At 43.7% G+C, this 17,715-nt stretch overlaps 2 protein-coding genes across 2 annotated transcripts; one reads left to right on the top strand and one right to left on the bottom strand.

Annotated features, from left to right (window-relative positions):
* Positions 1 to 1,340: 1,340 nt before the first annotated feature.
* LOC133512959 (cytosolic 5'-nucleotidase 1A-like) lies at positions 1,341 to 9,972 on the top strand. The gene is made up of 7 exons (XM_061843074.1): positions 1,341 to 1,460; positions 1,551 to 1,638; positions 3,676 to 3,843; positions 5,175 to 5,304; positions 6,731 to 6,853; positions 6,948 to 7,132; positions 7,721 to 9,972. Exons 1-7 carry the CDS (start codon positions 1,414 to 1,416, stop codon positions 8,054 to 8,056), a joined length of 1,077 nt encoding a protein of 358 aa, XP_061699058.1. The 5' UTR covers positions 1,341 to 1,413; the 3' UTR covers positions 8,057 to 9,972.
* A 143-nt stretch (positions 9,973 to 10,115) lies between these two features.
* On the bottom strand, positions 10,116 to 12,130 carry LOC133512962 (interferon alpha-inducible protein 27-like protein 2A). Its single transcript, XM_061843078.1, has 4 exons — positions 11,973 to 12,130; positions 11,858 to 11,887; positions 11,600 to 11,761; positions 10,116 to 10,298 (listed from the first exon to the last, which is right to left on the bottom strand). Exons 1-4 carry the CDS (start codon positions 11,980 to 11,982, stop codon positions 10,213 to 10,215), a joined length of 288 nt encoding a protein of 95 aa, XP_061699062.1. The 5' UTR covers positions 11,983 to 12,130; the 3' UTR covers positions 10,116 to 10,212.
* Between the last annotated feature and the right edge of the window lie 5,585 nt (positions 12,131 to 17,715).

A 17,715-nucleotide genomic window follows, 5' to 3' on the forward strand; every position in this document is an offset into this window, starting at 1 on the left:
TCATTGATGGGGAGTCGACAAAACCGTGCAACTGACCTGAGATAGATAGATAGATAGATAGATAGATAGATAGATAGATAGATAGATAGATAGATAGATAGATAGATAGATAGATAGATAGATAGATAGATAGATAGATAGATAGATAGATAGATAGATAGATAGATAGATAGATAGATAGATAGATAGATATCCAAGAAGCATCAGTCAGGGCCCTCTTCCACTTGACGGAGTCCCTTCCACGATGTCTGCTCAGCATAATGTACCCAGAAGCCCTCCTGTACTGCACTAAATTAGTTTGTAGTTGCATTATAAGACATTTAATCTGTTCAAAGCAGGATGTACACTTTCATCTTGGTTTCCCAGATCGTGTGTCTGTTTATCTGACAATGCACATGCAGCGCTGTCTAGGTACACCAATACAAGAACTTCATACTATTATTTTGCTCCCTCTCATTTACACAACTAGATTATGTTAGTAGTTTACAAACTACTCAGCTCGACCACAGCGCATACTACAACCACAATGACAAAAGTCATCCATATCGCATGCAGGTGTACCTAATGAAGTGGCCAGTTACTCGGTATTGAATGCGGTGCCCTCATCCAATCACATCCAAGACGTGGGTGTCCCTCCCAGCCAGTCTGTGGCTGTTGCCTGGCAACACGGAGTGCCGCTTTGGTGGCGACAGCCTGCAGGGGCTCGAATAAGAAGAGGTGACACAACAACAAACAAAAAAAAAAAAAACAAAAAAAAAAAAAAGGAAGAAAAATAAAGAGCCGGGAGGGCGGTGGAGCTATGGGTATGGGTATGAGTAAATCACCCACCGAGGACTCAATTTCCCACAATGCTGCGCAGAAGTCAAGTGGTTCTGGACGATGCGATGGAGACACCACACTGCGTAAAATAAACATGCTGTGCCCTGTGACTGACCGGCGACCAGTTCAGGGTGTAGTCCGCCTCTCACCCAATGTCAAGCTGGGATAGACTCCGGCACTCGCGTGACCCTTGTGAGGATAAGCATCTTGGAACATGGACCTCGCTCTGCTTTGACACATCACTCGCATCCAGTCGCGCAACAAGCGTCTGTCACCCTGAGTCAGATGCTCTGCTGCGCAAAGGACGTCGACCCTGAAAGGGTTAAAATAAGGGGGAGGACGCCGAATGACTGAAAGTCACTTGTGCGGATGAGAGGATCGAGAAGCATAGAAGAGCTCAAGTCAATCGTGGCTGCCTAAGACGCAGGGGGTAGGAAGGGCTGTCGTATTAGTGGCTTTTCCGCGTATGGATGCACAGCTCTTGTCATTCCTTCCGCATGTTGTTCCTTTCCAGAGTGTGCAGCCGTCCTGCTGGCTGGCTGATCTCGTATGGTGAGCGCATGTTGGTGGAGGGGGGCTCTGCTCAAATCCTGAATGTGCATGAGTGAGGCAGCACTTTGGTGGCAACTCCTGGCACACTGGTAGGACGTGAAAGTACTGGGAAACTGTTTCTGTCTTTTTTTTTTTTCCCCAAAAATGAATTTGAGCAATGGTGAAATTTCAACTGTCAGTGGACAGAACAAAAATGGCGCAAGTGGCAGCTGGGAAGATACCAAAAGACTTGTGAAGCCCACCACACCGATGAGGAAACCTCAACCAGTGAGTATAAATTCAATACCTTGCGCTATTCATTTACAATTTTTCAGTTCCCTTTTCTCCTTTGGCATTTCAAAAAACCTGCATGGGTTATTTTGCAATGTGCAAAAAAAAACCAAACAAACAAAAAAAACAGAGAAGACATGAGCTTTTGATTTGAATTTCTGCGAAAAATAAACAATAATACACCATACCTTCAAGAGAACAATAAGAATAGCAAAGCAGATGTATTTTCTTCTTCCACCCACAAGTGTTTTGCAACCTGTGGGTGCCAAAAAAAAGTACAAGCAACATCCCTTGCAAGCTGCATCACATCATCTCTATCACACATTTGGAGTTAAAATGCCATCTCATAAGGATGCATGAAAGATTCTTGTAGTTATCAATTTCAGGATGTGAATGTAGATGTCTCAGTCAACTCAAAGGCCAAACTGTTTTCTTAAAGTCAACAAAATAAACGTTTACTCGGTGTTAGGCATAGTGGTAGGTGTCCTTGCAGTGGGAATGAAGTGTTTTGTATCACTGTCACCTTGTCTGTGCCAGTTCTGTAACAAAAAAATGACGCTTGGCCATCCCGGGAAGAGCTGTAAACACTGTGATAGGCCTCCTCTGTCACAATATTTAATCCACTACTACTTAAGACTTAAATTTTGTACTCAGTAATATAGAGTTGACCAGTGGTGTCATTTACAAATACTTCATGGCTGTACTTACAGTAAGTACCCTAATTCCCAGCCTACAGAGCTCACCTGGTTATAAGCCTCACCCAGTACATTTGTAAAGGAAATACCATTTGGTACATACTTAGGGCGCAGCCATGCAAAAGCCACAAGTGCCCACATTGAAACCGAGATTGAAATAAGAGATATTTTAAGAGATATAGAAAGACGGAACACAGAGAGTTTAACGCTAGCGCCGCCGTGCTAATGCTAACGTTAGCGCTGCCGCACTAACACTGCCGCGTTAAAACTAACGCAGGGGATACCAACGCGGTGCCCGCGGGCAAATGATAGCCCGCGAGGACCATACAAGGCGCCCGCGAGGTATGTTCTAAAATACCATAGGCCACAAATTGTTACTATTATTTGTGCTTTAAATTCTGAATCTGACTTTCTTACGTAAATTAGAATTTTAATATACCTGTAATGTCATTTACTACAATAAATTAAAACAAAAATGTTTTATGTATGTGTAATGAACTGAGTCTGAAATTGGCGCAAACAGGTCATATAGGCCTCCATGCGACTGGTGCTCACGAAGTAGCCCTCTGCTTCAAAAAGGTTGCTGAGGCCTGCACTAACGCTAGCGCCACCGCGCTAACAGGGCTAGTTAAAAAAAAAAACAACGGCAGTAACACGTTAGCACAGTGCGAACAGGGCCAGACCGGTAAAAGTGACTTCCTCGGCACATATATTGGGTCTCACTCTAACCTTTTCCGCTCGAGTGCCCCCTTGCGGCCGTTAGAAAAAAATGCACAAATTAGGCGCATCACCGCATAAACCACAGGATCGAAAGCGTGTGAAAAAAGTCACATTTTATAGGCCGGAAATTACAGTAGCTTTTTCACCTATCTCTACTTTTTACTTCTTACTTTTTCAAAATAGGGTCACTTTTTTTCCCCCCTAATTTGCACAAACTACCAAAGACAAATCGAGAGAGGTAAAGTCAAGCACGGCACTGCCACTGTCACCCCTATCACCCCCCCACTAGTTTCAATTAAGTGTTTATTGCAACTTGTTTTTTGCACATTGTGTCCCCCCTCTGCACGCTGTTGTTTGTCGCGTGGCATCAAATATGGTCTGTACAGACTTTATTGTTTTCACATCTTATTAACTACAGATATCTATCTTGATTGAATGACATGTTATTGTCTTCGAAGGTAGAAAACAGCATTAAAAATGAAAACAACAGATGAGCAGAAGCAAGATATTCCCCACCCATGGTCTTGTTTAAGACCAACACGCATTTACACAAGATACATGGTACTTTCACCACCTCTGTATTTGACAACTCAGAGAAGGACTCGTTGTCTCTTCGCAGCCCAAACCAGAGAATGCCGTCACCATTGCCGTGTCGTCACGCGTGCTCTTCAACATGGAGCGGGAGCAGCAGATTTACGAGCGACAGGGCATGGAGGAGTATCTCAAGTACCAGCTGGAGCATGAAAGCCAGCCTTTCAGCCCCGGTCCTGCCTTCTCCTTTGTCAAGGTCAGAGAGGGTCAAATGCAGTACAAAGCGACAAAATGACACAGACTTGTGTGTTTAGGGGGGGACTCACTAAATAAATCATCACGTGAGATTACACTCATACACACGGTACACAGATCAAAAACAAGGCAAACTCTGATTCAGGCTATTTAACCACTTGGCGCTGATGGAAACTGCAAGGTATAGAAAATACAATATGGAGCATCAAGCATCCAAGTTGAATATGAAACGTAAACATCTGTTGGCTAAATCAGCAACCATATTTACCAAGATGCAAAGCTCCTGTGCTTACCGGGTCACGGAGCTAAATTGTATGTCCCTGGAATACCAATCACTAAGGAGGAGTGGGGGGCCAGCTGAATCAAAGTTTTGGGAACCAATCGTTGACAGCCCACCTAAAATGGTGTCGTGGGGCACGACTGGTCCCCGGGCCTTGAGTTTGACACCTCCACCTTCAATGAGAAATTAGCATCTTTTTAATCTTGGAATTGAATCATGAGCCTTTACCATCATCAAATGGTCCACATACAACAAAACTGGGCTACAAGTCCAGCAGAAGAGCGGAATAGCAGTTAGCAAGTCTGCGTCACAGTTCCACGGTTCTGGGTTCAAGTCTCAGCCCCCGGCCTTCCTGTGTGTGTGTGTGTGGGGGGGGGGTGTCTGCTGACGAGCCTTGGGAAAATTGCATCTCGCTCAACGTCAACAGGGAGATGCCCCAGCTCGCTTGTGACCCTAAAAAGGCCAACTGCTATAGAAAAGGGATAGCTGGATGATATTCAGGCAACATTTCTTCCTGTGTGCTTTTGCAATACATTTTTTTGTCCAAAATTCAACATCAAACCAGCTTCAATTTGTCAATAAATGCTTGTTCACCCAAGTTCAATATCATTTGAAACTAGAGCTACAGTATTTTATGGTACTATTCACAGTAGCCCAAAAACAGACTTGTAGCATGCCTCAAGGACCTCATCATTCTTGGCACTGGGGCAAAATGCAGCTAGTGAAATTGATATCCAGCCACAGTTTTATGATTTTAACACTTCGATCCACTTGAGTATACGACATCAGCATGTGTTAGAATGCATTTCTGTGTTGAAGTGCGAGGGGAATGCACCTGTTTGGATAAGAATAAAAGCACACACCCCTGGCGGAATGACAGTTCAGTCATCACGAATGAGCTCGCACAGTATTTGAAGACGCTGCTTCGTGCATGCGGGGGTGGTGAATGAATAATAAGGATTACTGAGCCAACAGAAACGTGCACCCCCCTCATCATTAAGGATGTTTGGATATTATTTTCATCTTAAATGTGTCCTTGGTCATGTTCCCAGGCTCTGGAGGCCGTCAACAATCGACTGCGGGAGCTTTACCCGCAGAGCGAGGAGCTCTTCGACGTGGTCCTTGTGACAAACAACCACGCATACGTGGGCCTCCGACTCATCAATACCATCAATCATCATCGTGAGTTACACCACACACGCTATACGGTACGCACACAGCAATAAGAGGAAGATTTCTCTCGGTTTATTTCTCAATAGTATTCTTGAGATAGGCCAAAGGATTCCGAAGATACGGCTATTCTTAAATATAATAGTATGATTCTTGCTGCTCTGCACATCTCAGCCTCCTCCCTCTCTGATGTCATGACCCAGTGTTCACAAATATGTGAGCACAGGAAGTTCCCTCCCCGTCTCCTTTGGTTCAGGAAGGAACAAGAGGAAAAATGGATGTGGATTCTCTTGTGGGATGAAACAGTTTTTTTTTTTTTTTTTTAATTTTCCATATGCAGTCCCAGTTGGCCAATTCCCAGTTTGCTGTTTGCTTAAAACAGGACCATTCTCAAAATAATGCCCCCCCCCCCCTCCAGTGGAATCATAGACCCCCACAACCCCTTTGCTGGAATTTTTGAATAGAGTACAAATATCTGCACAGCTCTTTCAGGCTCTGTGTGTTCATGTCTTTTTTCAAGGTAGCTTTTTCCTTTTTTCAAGTCTCAGTCGCCTCTCAAATCAAATTAATATCCTGTAGAAGTCGACCGCCACTGTCACCCCTATCAACCCCCCACTAGTTTCAATTAAGTGTTTATTGCAACTTGTTTTTTGCCCTTTGTGTCGCCCTCTGCACACTGTTGTGTGTCGCATGGCATCAAATATGGTCTATTCAGACATTATTGTTTTCACACCTTATTAATTACAGTGGTTCAGTTTGATTCTGCTGATTCTGATTCATGATCTTGCAAGGCTAACGAAATGAGACCAACTTACTAACCAGCACCAAATTTTTACTCTGACCCAGAATTACCTCTCTAACACATTTTTGAATTCGTATGTATTGGTTTTGGGCGGGCACGGTGGAGCAGCTGGTAAAGTGTAGGCCTCACAGTTCTGAGGTCCTGGGTTCAATCCCGGACCCGCCTATGTGGAGTTTGCATGTTCTGCCCGTGCCTGTGTGGGTTTCCTCCAGGAACTCCGGTTTCCTCCCACATCCCAAAAACATGATGCAACATTAACTGGACACTCTAAATTGCCTCTAGGTGTGATTGTGAGTGCAACTGTTGTTTGTCTCTATGTGCCCTGCGATTGGCTGGCAACCAATTCAGGGTGTACCCCGCCTCCTGCCTGTTGACAGCTGGAATAGGCTCCAGCGCTCCCCGCGGCTCTTGTGAGGATAAGCGGCAAAGACAATGGATGGATGTATTTTTTTTTTTGTTCATACCCACCACTGACACGGTCTCACGCACAGTACTGAAATCCTCTCATACATTGTACTGAACTACAGTTGTGTTTGAACAGTGTGTATGGGAGTATTTCCGTACTATGAATTAAAGCGTTTCAGCGTATCAGAAGTTTTTAGTAAACAATACTCATTCTGTCTGATTTTCTTTCAGACTTACTCATCGAACGCTTTTGTATGACTGGAGGAAACAGTCCAATAGGCTACTTAAAAGCTTATCACACCAACTTGTACCTTTCTGCTGACTCTGCCAAGGTGCAAGAAGCTCTGGAAGAAGGTTGGTGCAAGTCACATTTTACGCGCGGCTTCTAATACATGCATTTGAATAGGCCGTGACAATAGAAGTGTGTGTCTGTGTTTGTGCTTGTCAGGGATTGCAGCAGCCACCATGTTCACCATAGAGAAGATGACTGAAGTGTCGGAGACTCAGCTCCGCGTGGCCTTTGACGGCGACGCCGTCCTGTTCTCAGACGAGTCGGAACGCATTTTCAAGGCCCACGGACTGGACAAGTTCTTTGAGCACGAGAAGGCTCATGAGAACAAACCTCTGGACCATGTAGAGTATTCACACAGTAAATGTTGATGGCGAACAGTATCTTAAGTACAAATAGAAGTCAATTGCAGGTTTGCTTGTGAGTATAGATACTACTAGTCTTGCAGTGGGGAAATGGACAATTAAAGGGAGAGCGGATAAGTTATCAATGTGATATACTGTATTGTGGAGGACGGCACAGTGGAGAAGCTGGAAAGCGTTGGCCTCACAGTTCTATCGAGTTCAATCCCGGCCCCGCCTGTGTGGAGTTTGCATGTTCTCCCCGTGCCTGCGTAGGTTTTCTATGTGCACTCCGGTTTCCTCCCACATCCCCCAAAACATGCAACATTAATTGGACACTCTAAATTGCCCCTAGGGGTGATTGTGAGTGCGGCTGTTTGTCTCAATGTGCCCTGCGATTGGCTTGCAACCAGTTCAGGGTGTACCCCGCCTCCTGCCCGTTGACAGCTGGGATAGGCTCCAGCGCTCCCCGCGACCCTTGTGAGGATATGTGACTAAGAAAATGGATGGATAGATGGATGGATAGGAAGAAGAATTGTTTTAAGTTCAGAGGGGAAACGTATGACACTGTTCTCGTCCACCTTGCCGCAGGGCCCTCTGAAAGGCTTCCTGGAGGCTTTGGGGAAACTACAAAGGAAGTTTTTCCACAAAGGCCTGCGCATGGACTGCCCTATCCGCACGTACCTGGTGACCGCTCGGAGTGCCGCCAGTTCCGGGACCAGAGCCTTGAAGACTCTGCGGTCGTGGGGGCTGGAGATTGACGAGGCTCTTTTCCTAGCAGGGGCGCCCAAGGGCCCCATGCTGGAGAAGATCAGGCCGCACATTTTCTTTGACGACCAGATGTTCCACGTGGAAGGGGCGGCCGAGCTGGGCACGGTGGCCTGTCACGTTCCCTATGGCGTTGCACAAAGAGTTGCCAAGAAATAAATTCTCACAACACATTGGCCGAGAGGCTGTAAACATTTGTAAAGAAACCACTTTGGCGTGAGGCTGGATCAGTTGCAGAATATAAAACATTTAAGAAAAGCTATACTAATGTTGATTTTAATAATTGCAAATGAGAGAATATTTTTTTCTTTTTTTGGTCAGAATCCGTAATATGGTTTTTGTTTAACATAATGTAAATTTGTTAAATGTCATAGTGCTTTTGTGGATTTTTATTTTAATCTGCATGCCAGGGGCATGCTGTTTATGTGGTCGATTGTACTGCACAATTACTCATTTGGTATGTTGTGAAATTGAAAAAAAATCCTATACACACACACTCACACACAGTTATAGCCAAAATTTGCATCCACTGTGCAAAAACACACATTTCATTTTTTGTCGTCACTGTCTGAAGTGAAATCAGATGAAACCTCTCCTGTTTCCGGTCTGTCAAGATCACCAAAATGAGTTCCCATAATTTTGTTTAATGCCACCAGAATAAGAGCTATGATTTCGTAGAAAACTTTATATTATTTTCTTTGAGGTCAACAGTTTACATAGACAAAATGTACAATGTCTTTAAAGAAGCCCAGTTGCTGAGGTCATGCCTTTGGAAGCTCATGATAGGTTAACTGACAACAGGTGAGTTAATGAGGACGTAGTCAAGGCCACACCTCAAATATTCTGCTTCCTTGTTTGAAATAATGGGAAAATCAAAAGAAATTGTCCAGAAAATCAGAGAAAAACAAGTGGGGTCATCCTTGGGTGCAATTTCCAGATTCCTGAAGGTGCCACATTCATCTCTTCAATTTTACGAAAGTATCAACATCATGGGAATATCCAGCCATCACACTGTTCCGGAAGGAGATGGGCCCAGTCTCCCAGAGATGAATCAGTTTTGGTCCGAAATGTGTGACTCAATCCCCCCCAGAAAAGATAAAGACCTTGTGAAGAAACTGGATGAAAATGTCATCATCCACAGTGAAACAAGTCCTTCATCAGCATCAGCTGAAGCTCACAGAATGATGCACCAGGATGACATCAGCCAGGAAGCTAAAACATAGCTGCAAATGGGTCTTCCAAATGGACAATGGCCCCAAGGATACTGCTGAAATGCTTCAAAAGTGGCTTGAAGATAACAAAGTCAATGTCTTTGGAGTGGCCACCCCAAAGCCCTAATCGGAATGGCATCGAACATATGTGGACAGATCCGAAAAAACGTGTGCGAGCAAGGCGGCACACAAACCTGACTGAGTTACACCAATTCTGTCAGGAGTAATGGGCCAGGATTCCAATAGAATACTCTAAGAAGCTTGTGGAAGGTTACCCAAAACTTTTGACCCAAGTCATGCAATTGAAAGGGAATGCTACTCCATATTGTGGAAATGTATATAAACTTATGACCTCAAACAGTGAGACAAAACTTGAAAGTATAAGTAAACTTCTGGCTTCAACTAAAATTAAACTTTGAATATTAGTAACGCTTCATTTTTGCTGGTTGTGTTCCCTTATCTTGTTTTGACCTTTGCCCACTTTTAATCTGGAAAATTACACATGCTAATCTACCACAAACGATTACCACAGCAATCATGATTTTTTTTTTGAAAGTGATATCTACTAGGAATAGACTAGTTTTGCTTGAGAGATTTTTGTGTGTAATAGTAAAACAGGTTTTAAAATATTTCGTGCCTGACTACACGGGCAAGCCAAGCAAACGTTTCTAGTTGAAAAGGATAAAATCGAGCTGTTAGTAGTCCTGTAGTTGTCGTCTTGGGGTGCAGAAATTCCCATTCCAACAGTCTAATATTTAATGCTGATGAATTTTCCCCAGTAAAACAAGTGTACATCTTCAATACAGTAGTATATAGTTGTGTATTGTCTACCCAAACGCTCCAAAATGGAAATATCGTACAAATGTTTTGACTCATTTGTTCTCGACAGTAGAGGGCGACAGAGACCAACTGACTCATACTAGGTTAGCTTTTTCTTGTTCTTCCATTCTTCATTTCATAATGTAAACTCAAACTTCCCCGTGACCCTAAAGAAAATTAAACTGCTGTTAACGCTGAGGTTTTAATTGACTCAGGAAGGTGCATATTCATTTCATATCTTCGACATAATATGAGATAGTATGCATGGAGCCAAAAGGTTCGGGCTCAGACAAGTGCAGCGATGATTCCTGCCACGGTTCCTCCAGTGCCCGCCAAAGCTGCCGAGGCACCAGTTGACAAGCCGGCCATGCCTACAACAAGAGAGGAAAAAAAATTAAAATCAAGAAACCAACACATTTATCTACCTTGCTTCTCATTGTCTTTGGCTGCAGCATCTTTACTCAGATCCAGTGTGAGACCCTTAAAAAGTACAAATACTCAGTCTGGATGTGAGTACTTTACAATGTACATATAATTACTATTGCCGTGGAAATTTGTTTCTAAATTGTGGTTAAAATCACACACGCGGCAAAGACGTTTTCTGAGCTGCGTATCCTCATGAGTGTCAACAGGAGTGCTGGAGCCTATCCCAGCAGTCAACGGGCAAGAGGTTGGGTAAACCCTGAACGAGTTGCCAGCCAATCGCAGGGCACGTAGAGACAAACAACAGTTGCACTCACAAATCACACCTAGAGGCAATTTAGAGTGTCCAGTTAATGTTGCATCATGTTTTTGGGATGTGGGAGGAAACCGGAGTACCTGGAGAAAACCCGTGCAGGCACGGGGAGTACATGCAAACTCAACACAGGCGTGGCCGGGATTTGAATCCCAAGTCCTCAGAACTGTGAGGCGAACACTCTAACCAATCACCCTCCTTGCTTCCTCAACTATAACAGATAAGTTTCATTGTTTTTTTCAAGATGGCACAGTAGATAACAGATTAGCACATCTGCCCCACAGTTCTGATGGCCGGGGTTCAGATTCCGGCCTCGCCTCTGTGGCGTTTGCATGTTCCATCGGCGTGACCCTTGTGAGGAGAAGCGTTATGGAAAATGGATGAATGGATGTTTTTAGCTCTTAAATTGTGTCAACCATCAAGCACAAACAACCCTTTGACTAAAATATTTTCCAAAGCAAAAAAATGTGAGCCGCCGCAGTGGGCAACTGGTGAGCATATTGTGTCACTGTCTAAAACAAACAAATAGACGGATGGACCAAAATATCCGTCAATTAAACCACGACAGGCGACACGATGGTGAAGTTGTAGAGCGTCGGCCTCACAGTTCAATCTCGCCCCGCCTGTGTGGAGTTTGCATGTTCTCCCCGTGCCTGCGTGGGTTTTCTCCAGGCACTCCGGTTTCCTCCCACATCCCAAAAACATGATGCAACATTCATTTGAGACTCTAAATTGCCCCCAGGTGTGATTGCGAGTAGGGTTGTTTGTCTCCATGTGGCCTGCAATTGGCTGGCAACCAGTTCAGGGTGCACACCGCCTCCTGCTCGTTGACAGCTGGGATATTCTCCAGCAAACCCGCAACCCTCGTAAGGATAAGCGGCTAAGAAAAATGCATGGATGTTTTCAGGGTATAGTTTCAGTGGGTGGGTCACTTACCCACAGACTGCAAGATGGCCACCGCACTGCCTGCCGCCACCCCCCCTCCGTTGGCGACGGCTGCGGCTGACATCATGCTAGCAGCGTACGAACCTGCTGCTATTCCAGCCGATGTGAAGCCCACAGCCCCCAGGACCACCGGAGCCAGAGCCACCGAACCAGCTGTTTCGAAATCGAGTCAAGCACACAGTTAAAACCCCAAAAACAACGTGTACTTGTGCGAGGAAAACGCCATTTGGTGGTGTGAAAACGTCTTACTTGCGCCTGCAGCAACCGCGATATAAGTAACTGTAATGCAAAAACACAACAAAGCGCAGACGGTTCAGAATCCAACTCGGAGTGGAAAGAAGAGAATGGACGAAAGGCTACTCACGGAGTCCCATGTTCTTCCGGCCGAGTGGGAAGAGGATTGCTGGCACTGCGCCTCGCTCGAGCTTTTATACTCGTGTGAGGTTTCGATTCTGGACAAACGAGAGTTAGGTCCTTTCAAGCAGGGGCTTGCTCGGCCCAATCTCAGCTCTGCCCAAAAGAATCACAAAGACCTTTGGAATCGCAAACGTGATGACTGGTGTGTTTGCGTCACTTTATTTTTCATCGCTTATGTTTTTGCCGTTGCTTTATGTTTGAATAGGGACCTTTATGTGTCCTTGATGTCAAATTTTAAGAAAAATTGGATTTGAATTGATTTCTTTTCAATAACCTAACAATTATTATCAGTGTTGTGTAAATGTTCATGTCAATAGTATATTTTGACATATTTTAAAGCAGTTTTATGGTGGTGATTTACAGTTACAGTACGTCCCTTGCACAGGGTTTGGCTCTATGAAACTACATCCTCACATGATGAATAAAATGGAGGGAGACCGTTTTCCCATAAATTCCTTAAAATACGATTGAATTCATGATTTATCATCACAAATACAAAACGATTCAAATTCTTTTATTTTGACTAATTGACTGTGTCATTTGGTCTGGAAGAAGAAGAAGGAAGTTACCGAATGACATGTTAAGATTTTTCCGTGCAAACTTGAGAATCATATAAAAATGTTGTACAGGACCAGCTATCTTGGAATTTTTTTTTTTAAACTAACTCTTCCAACATAGCAAAATTAACTAAAAACTCATGTCATTACCATCACAGTGCAGTGATGACAAAGGGGCACTAAGCTTATCGATGCATATTTCAATACATCTAGTAGAATTTGATTTTTTTTCCCCACCTTCTTAACCCCATTTGGAAACTTTCATTATTTTTAGAGTTATGTGTGTATTCAATGTCTCTCACTCCAAAATGGTCCCCAAATCAACGGCATGGAGCTCAAACATTCTACACAAAGGATTAAACAAGATCCTGAAGACAAAACATCCATCCACCCATTTCCCTAGCCGCTTATCCTCACAAGGGTCTCAAGAGTGCTGGAGCCTATCCCGGGTGTCAACAGACAGGAGGCAGGGTACACCCTGGACTGTTTGCCAGCCAATCCCCTCGCAGGCACAGGGAAAACATGCAAACTCCACACAGGCCGGGGTGGGATTCGAACCCGGGGCCTCAGAGCTATGAGGCAGACACTAACGATTTGCTCCACCATGCCGGCCCATCATGATCAGTGTTTATTGTATTTACGCTGAGACCGCATTCTTGTTTATTAAATGTTTGGTTCGCGTATTTGAATTTCTACACACATGAATGATTACTGTGGTTATACCTGATGGATGGACCCAGTGGACGACATCATAGTCATGGCCACTCACCGTTGAACCTAACCTGGTGTCACCTGGTTATGGAAACGGTTACTACGGCGTCGTAGTGTTGGTATGATAATGGGTAGATTCATTCGTTTATATGCGCACACACCCAGCTATTAACTATTAATCTTGCCACTGGTAAACAACAGATTTCAAATCAATCATCAGTTGCTGTAATCTTTTCTTTCCTGGGTACAGCCTCCAGTGTTTTGTCTTTTTGGGCGAGGCAACATTTTTGCCCCTCAACGTCAAAATCTGTGTGGGAACCATGCCCCATTACATTACATAACTACACCAATATTTGTATGACGCATGACTAATTTCAACATGGCGGCACGGTGGAGCAGCTGTCGATCATCGGCCTCACAGTTCTGGGGACCTGGTTCAATTCTGGACCCGCCTGTGTGGAATTTGCACGCTCTCCCCGTGCCTGCGTGGGTTTTCTCCGGGCACTCCGGTTTCCTCCCCCATCACAAAAACATGCAACATTAGTAGGACACTCTAAATTGCCCCTAGGTGTGATTGTGAGTGCGCCTGTTGTCTGTCTCCATGTGTCCTGCGATTGCCTGGCAACCAGTTCAGGGTGTACTGGTGCCCGACGATAGCTGGGATAGGCTTCAGCCCCCTTGTGAGGATAAGCGGCTCAGAATGGATGGATCATCACACAGCACACTACTATGGTGCGGCGTAGTGTCTGCTGTTCTGTTGAAGAGCCTTTTAACTTGTGATAAAGATTCTGGAATACAAATCTGAGTCTTATTCAAGACAAGAATGACACATTTGTTTTATTCAGCAACACGATTCCAATTAAGTATAGGAAACATGGCAGGTCTTGTAATGAGAACGGGTCATTTGAAATAGCAGACGTTATTTAGAAGGATCCATTTTGAGGAGTCAGAACAGAGACATCACATGGCCGGCGACGGGTGCGGCAGCTGAGCTGGAACCTAAAACGAGACGTGACACATTAGAATTTGGAGTTAAAAACTCCTGACGCTGATAGCTGAAGACATTTCTGCAATGCCCCACATATTCGCGGTCCACAATTCATGAATTCAGCCATTCATACTAATTGGGCCATGGGCCGGACACCAAGGAAGTAACATTTCTTTCTTCTTGTGGGAACTTACTACCGTTCTGTGCTGTCTGAAAAAAAAAAAAAAAAAATCTGAACTGGAATGCATGGAAGTTTTTCCACTAGCTTTCTGCGACCCACCCAAAATGGGTCCACGCCCCTCGAGTTGAGAAACCCTGCCATAGAGAGCATGCGCAAGTTTTGGGAAGACACAATCCAGTGCTTTAAAAACATCCCCACTAATTCACCAGCTCTCTATGTTGAGGAGGAGGAGTACCTCTAAATTTAGCTCGGGTTGTTTCGGTTGTTGATCTGGAAAGTCGAATCTCTATTTATTTTGTTTTTTTTAAAGGGTAATTTAGCTTGAGTTCAAAGTGCAACGTGAGACCCAATTATAATGCAGGCAAAACTCTACACAATAAAGCAAAGTATCACATCACCAAATGTTTATGTTTTGATTTCGGAGATGCAAGTCTACGGCTGTCCAGTGGGGGCGGGGGGAGGAAATCTATTTGCTTTATCGCCAGAACAGAAAGCTGCGTATACTGCTACATGTATTTAAAAAATAAATACACAAGAACAGTATGATTGCTGACCACAATCTCACTCAATTTGAGTGCATTTCTTGCGCGTGTGAAAATTGACTTTGAATATTGGAGTTTATAACCATTAAAAACTAAAAGTGGTCTTTGATTGAATGTATATCTCCTTTGAAATAAAATGATTTTAATCATACTGTCATCATTGCAATCGTTTTGGATGATACAGTGTTATGGCGTCATCAACGCTTACTTGGAATAGCGATGCCTGCCACTCCGGTTGCAGACGGTCCAGGTGTTGGAGGCTGGATAGACTGGATCAGATGCATGTTCGGGTTCATATCGTAACCAATCGTTGTCCCAGCAGGGGATGGATAAAGCATAGTGGCTGCAGTGTCTAAACGTGACAGTTAGTGGGCCTGAAAATTTTTCATAGTCAAGTATTTGTCTAAAAATGAAAGAAATCTTACTTGCTGGAACAGATGAACTGCCTGATGAAAAAAAAAGACAGTTAATTTTTTTTCATTTGACTTCAGCTATATTGTTTGTATGTGGCAGAATATTCATCATTTTAAATTTAAAAGTTACGCATAATGTTAATGCTAGTCACAAAATGGAGCGTGACACATGTACACAATAAATTTCCATCCGCTTTCCACGCCCCTCAAACCTCCAAACACTCAAATAGAACAGTCGTGACGCACTTTTAAAAAGAACCAAAAGTCGAAATGGTGATATTTATTTGACATCACGGAATGTCGCGTGTGCTGCTAAACGCATGACTCACCTCCCATATTGGCTTCCTATTGTTTTGTCTTCTGGTTCTTTTGCAATCGTTTGGATGAAATGCGGAGGCGTTGGTCTTTGCTTTTAAGCGGGTGGGCGCCGGGGGGCGGGCCTTAGGTGGCTTCCGCCCTTCTGATTGGTTGCACATGTGCGGAGGGCCACGAGTGGGGGAGTGGAAAGAGGGGGGGGGGGGCTCCTAAAACCGAAAGTGAAACTGTAGCCGAACAAGTTCAAACTGGTTCCTGTCACGTTTTTTTTTAAAATAGCTCGATATGATTCGACTTGCAAACATGCAATCAGACAGCCACACGATTTGGCTTGGATGACAAATTCTTCTCTCGTCGAACGTATAATAGCAATTAAAAGGGACTTTCCCCTAATGTTTTTTTTTTTAAAAGCATGTAAAGAATTCTGTTGAATTTACAAAAGGAAATACTGTACCTAGATTTTAATACAACAATTGAAATACTGCTGTGAGTTCCAAGTAGACTCTTTTTAAAATGTTAATTTTTTTATGTGACTACCTGACACGTGTATTTATGCACAGATGGAAAACCCCGATGAGACTACTCCCTACCACCACAAATCTCTGTACGGAGCAGTCGTTAAACAGCCCCTAAATGTAAACAACACTTCCTGTCTGTTGGAAATTCTCGTCCTTTCCCCCCTTCCTAATAAGGTTTTGTTTTTCTCACGGCGGCTTACAGACCTCATGAAAATCATAAAAGCTGTGGAAAGCCTTTATTTGAAAGATCTTACATTCAACCAAACTCACATCCACTCTTTTCTTCGAAGGTTTTATTTTTTTCAAAAATTCATTTTAACCAATGAACCCCAGGCTGTGTTTACAGTTTATGTATTTCGATAGTCATTGTTACCAATGGAGATTTATTCACTTCGTATGCACTTAGGGTCTTAGCAAAACATTTCCTGTTGTTTGCAGAAGTGTTTAGAGCAAGGAGACGCTGGCATGTGCAATTGCACTTACAAATTGATCAGCGGTGGGCAAACACAAAAGGAAGCACACGCAGTATGGACAACATGAAGTGGGGGGGGGGGGGGGGGGGGGCTGTTACCAAGAACTATTTTCTTTGTTAGACCCAACAGATGGCACTAATTATGCTACCGGGCACACACTGTAATGATGAAAGAGGCAAACAAACGTTTATTCTTCATTGCTCAATAAACTCAACAGTGTATTTTTTCAACTGTAAAACTGACCACTGTAATGTTTGATTATTGTAAAGTAGCCTCTACATGTTTATGGTAAAAGTTTCTTGGATCTTTTTTTGCACTGCAAAAAAAAAAAAAAAAGTTTGGGAACCTCTACTCTAAGCCATCAATCAGTGTTGACAAAACTATGCTAAACAATTGTTACTTTAAACAGCATTCAGAGTGATTGTCATTCTTACAGTTGCAAGTGAGATGAAGCCCCGCCACTTTATCAACACCTTTCATCTGAGTTAAAAATGAATAAGTGAATAATCTCAGAGCCTTGTGTCAGTGAACTTCAACAGGCACAGTAACTCAAGTCTTGCACACCAACAAGGGGGAGTAATTTATTCACTCAAACTTCAATTCAAGAAAAAAAAAAAAACTCGCATCTTGACAAACAGAATTCCACCCTAAATTTCTACATAAACTAGCACCATAACATGTGGTGTGTGACAAATGGATCATTTCCAGTAGTGGACGAATTTTGGGCGTCGAAGACTTAGATGAGCGCCATCACCAAACCTGCGACGGGCGCGGCTGCAGCGCTGGCACCAGCTGAACCTTAAATGAGAGGTGACGGGTTTAGAATTTAGAGCGTGTCAAACACAAATCTCGACAGACCTTTTTCAGCACTGCGGTCATGAATTGTGCTTGCTCTTATGCAATTCTACATCAGGTTTAGAATCCATCCAACTACTTGTCTTCATGAGGGTCACAGGTCAATTGACTTTGGTCGAGAGGGGGAAGGGACACCC

Source organism: Syngnathoides biaculeatus, chromosome 15, assembly GCF_019802595.1.
Source record: "Syngnathoides biaculeatus isolate LvHL_M chromosome 15, ASM1980259v1, whole genome shotgun sequence".
Classification (NCBI taxonomy): domain Eukaryota; kingdom Metazoa; phylum Chordata; class Actinopteri; order Syngnathiformes; family Syngnathidae; genus Syngnathoides; species Syngnathoides biaculeatus.